This window comes from Perognathus longimembris, chromosome 13 (assembly GCF_023159225.1).
Source record: "Perognathus longimembris pacificus isolate PPM17 chromosome 13, ASM2315922v1, whole genome shotgun sequence".
Classification (NCBI taxonomy): domain Eukaryota; kingdom Metazoa; phylum Chordata; class Mammalia; order Rodentia; family Heteromyidae; genus Perognathus; species Perognathus longimembris.
Window position 1 is genome coordinate 13,761,446 of NC_063173.1, and position 3,120 is coordinate 13,764,565.

Here is a 3,120-nt window from a genome sequence, read left to right on the forward strand (position 1 = left end):
CTCAAGCGTTGGTATGAGAGACTGACTTAGGATTTGAGTCTCAAAACTCTCAGGGCAGCCTAAAACTCTCTCACGTGGGCACTGGTGGCTCATACCTATAGTCCTAGTTATTCAGGAGGCTGAAATTTGAACAAGGTTTGCAGCTCAGGCAGACAAATCAGAAACTCTTAGTCTCCAATTAACTACTGAATCTACTTTGCATTCATAACAAGACTAATATTCCTAGTAATCATTCTAAAAGTGTTGCTAACCATTTCCAGTATCAGAAGAATTTGACTTATTTTATTCACAATATCATGTACTATCTGGTCTTTACTAATATTCTATCTAAATTGACTATCCCCTTCGTTTTTAGAAAGTAATACATACCAGTAACCAAAATCTGGCTGCAGACTATGAGCCTTATTAAATTCATGTAATTTTATGTCTCATGAAATCTTTATGGCACTCCTAAAATGTATATATTTACAAAGTAACTCTATATTTTAGTGCATGTTATAGTCTAACAGAACAGCATGCACATTGATTACACATTTTGCCCTTGGTTCCTCATGGAAAGACAGGCTCCTAGGAGAAAAGTTGGCTATAATTGATTGGTGGGAACTTTCGAGATCATTCCATGCTGTAATTCAGTTCATTCATTTATTTTAAATTCACCCTTGTAAGATATATGATAGGCTAGTTGTTCCAAATATATGTATGTAAAACCTGTATATGACATAAATGAATACAGCAATCCGTAGACGCCTCTGAAGCTTGGTCTTGCCCTGTTCATTGGTTGTGAAATTTGGCGTAGCCCACAAATCTGCTTCCTCAAGTGTCATTTTACTCCTCCTTTAACCTCAGTAATCAGTTTTTGACATAGTGCCATACTGATCATCAAGTCTGTCCCCACAGATCTGTCTTCCTCTGATGAGTCCCTACACACTTCCTTCTTCCCATATCTCTCCCAAGAAATTTGTTTTCCTCTAATGCAAAAGTAAAAGATACCGACAACAAAATATCATTACTGAATGAACTTTATTAAAGAGAAGATGTATAGTCAAGGTCCAGTTCAGTCCCCATGAATAGAAGAGGGGTGTAGGGGACACACGGGAGGGCTGGTGAATTGGAAAGAGGCTTAGTGGTATTTGTGAGCCAGAGCAGTGGCAACACCAGACACGAGCTTCTGCCAGGCAGCCTGCACCTCAGGGGTAAAATCCTTGCCAAAGTGAGCAGAGAGGACAATCAACAGCACATTGCCCAGGAGCTAGGAGAAAAAAAAAGAAAAATGGCACATAGACACATTCAGTCAAGATTTCCAGAAATGAAAAATGTTCAGGGCAAACATGGCCTCACCATTACATTCCCTGAGAACTCCAATGTCAAGCTGCCCATCAATCTTCTCAAACGAGCCTAGATTTAATTCCATCTTTATGAGTACCCCACCCCCAAGGTTCTTCTTACCTCGATTCTCATATTCTTTCCTAATGTCACCATTTTATTTACATTTCTTCCTTTCTCATTAACTAAATCCATGATTTCTGTAAATATACACGGTTCTCAATGAGAGCTAGAGTCTTCATCCATGAAGGAGAAGCCTCTGCTTGTCACAATATTTGGGGGGAATTTAATATATTTTAGGTAGTTTGCCTGTGTGTGTGTGTGTGTGTGTGTGTGTGTGTGTGTGTGTGTGTGTGTGTACCAATTCTGGGCCTTGAAGTCAGAGGCTGGGTGTTGTTGCCAAGCTTTTATGGTCAAGGCTAGCATCTGCCACCTGAGCCACAGCTTCACTTCCAGCCTTGTGATAGTCAATTGGAGCAAAGAGTCTCACAGACGTTCCTGCCTGAGCTAGCTTCAACTCATCATCCTCATATCTCAGCATTTTGAATACAAGCATGAGCTACCAGCACTCCGCTGAATCTGTCACATTTTATTTGGGGAAAAAAACTGCATTGGAATTTTCCCCTTAAAACTCAATAATTCCCCAAACATCAACCATTAGTACTCACATAAATAATTTCTCTTTCCACAACTCAAACTGTAATCTACCAAAAACCAAACTCCATATTCTTGCAAATCTGCAATTCTCTTAACATTATCTCCAAAATAAGCATATCCCCAAAACGTTTTCGGACAGAATTTTCTTAGTAAGTATAAACAAATTCAGGCTTGTAATACTAAAGATCTCTGTTGTCATTTGCTCTGAATAACGCTGGTATAGACTAAACTCCCTGACAATCTATCCGCACCAAGCTGAACTCATGATTTCTAGGTCTGAGCTGACATTTCCAATCATAGTTCCCCCGCACCTATGTTCTCAAGACAAAATGCAAAAGGAACTCACCCTGAAGTTCTCAGGATCCACATGTAGCTTGTCACAGTGGAGCTCACTCAGCTTAGCAAAGGTCGACTTCAGGTTGTCCATGTGCTTCACAGCTTCTCCAAAGGAAGTCAGCACCTTCTTGCCATGGGCCTTGACTCTGGGGTTGCCCATGATGGCAGAGGGAGAAGACATGTTGCCAAAGTTGTCAAAGAACCTCTGGGTCCAAGGATACACAACGAGAAGCCTGTGATACAGGACAATGAGAGATAAAAAAAAAATCAGAGACACTTCAAAACATTGCTGCTCATCCTAGCCAGTTTGCAAAGGATCATCCTCAGTCTTCTCTCCTATGTAATGGGAACCGAGGCTTACCTTCCCAAGGCTTCGCCTCCAGTCTCTTCCACATTCACCTTGGACCACAGGCCATTGATGAGGGCTTTCTCCTCAGGAGTAAAATTCACCATGATGTCTGCTCTGGGTTGATTGCTGGTGATCACGGAAGTGTCAGAAGCAAGTACGTGCTGTTGCCAGAATCCGTGGCCTTTTATTCTTCACTGCTCAGAGGTCCTGGCCTCTTCTTCTCCATGGTACTTTGAAGCCATTGGACAAACTGACCAATGACTCATGGGTGGGGTCAGGTCAAAGAAAGGTCAACTGTGGAAAAGGTATAGTTTCTGATAACGTAGGCTGGACCTTGACACATCCTTACTTTTAGCTCCTCCTCCAGTGACAACAGAATTTCTCCGCTATTCTCCATGTTTACGCTCTTCTTACCCCTTGTAAATCTTCCAAAACACTATCCAATTCTGTCATTC

The 3,120-nt window shown here is 41.5% G+C and overlaps 1 protein-coding gene across 1 annotated transcript; it reads right to left on the reverse strand.

Moving 5' to 3' along the window:
• Positions 1-1,120: 1,120 nt before the first annotated feature.
• Positions 1,121-2,781, reverse strand: LOC125361144 (hemoglobin subunit theta). The gene is made up of 3 exons (XM_048359336.1): positions 2,678-2,781; positions 2,327-2,549; positions 1,121-1,249 (listed from the first exon to the last, which is right to left on the reverse strand). The coding sequence occupies exons 1-3, from the start codon at positions 2,767-2,769 to the stop codon at positions 1,121-1,123; spliced, it is 444 nt and encodes a 147-aa protein (XP_048215293.1). The 5' UTR covers positions 2,770-2,781.
• Between the last annotated feature and the right edge of the window lie 339 nt (positions 2,782-3,120).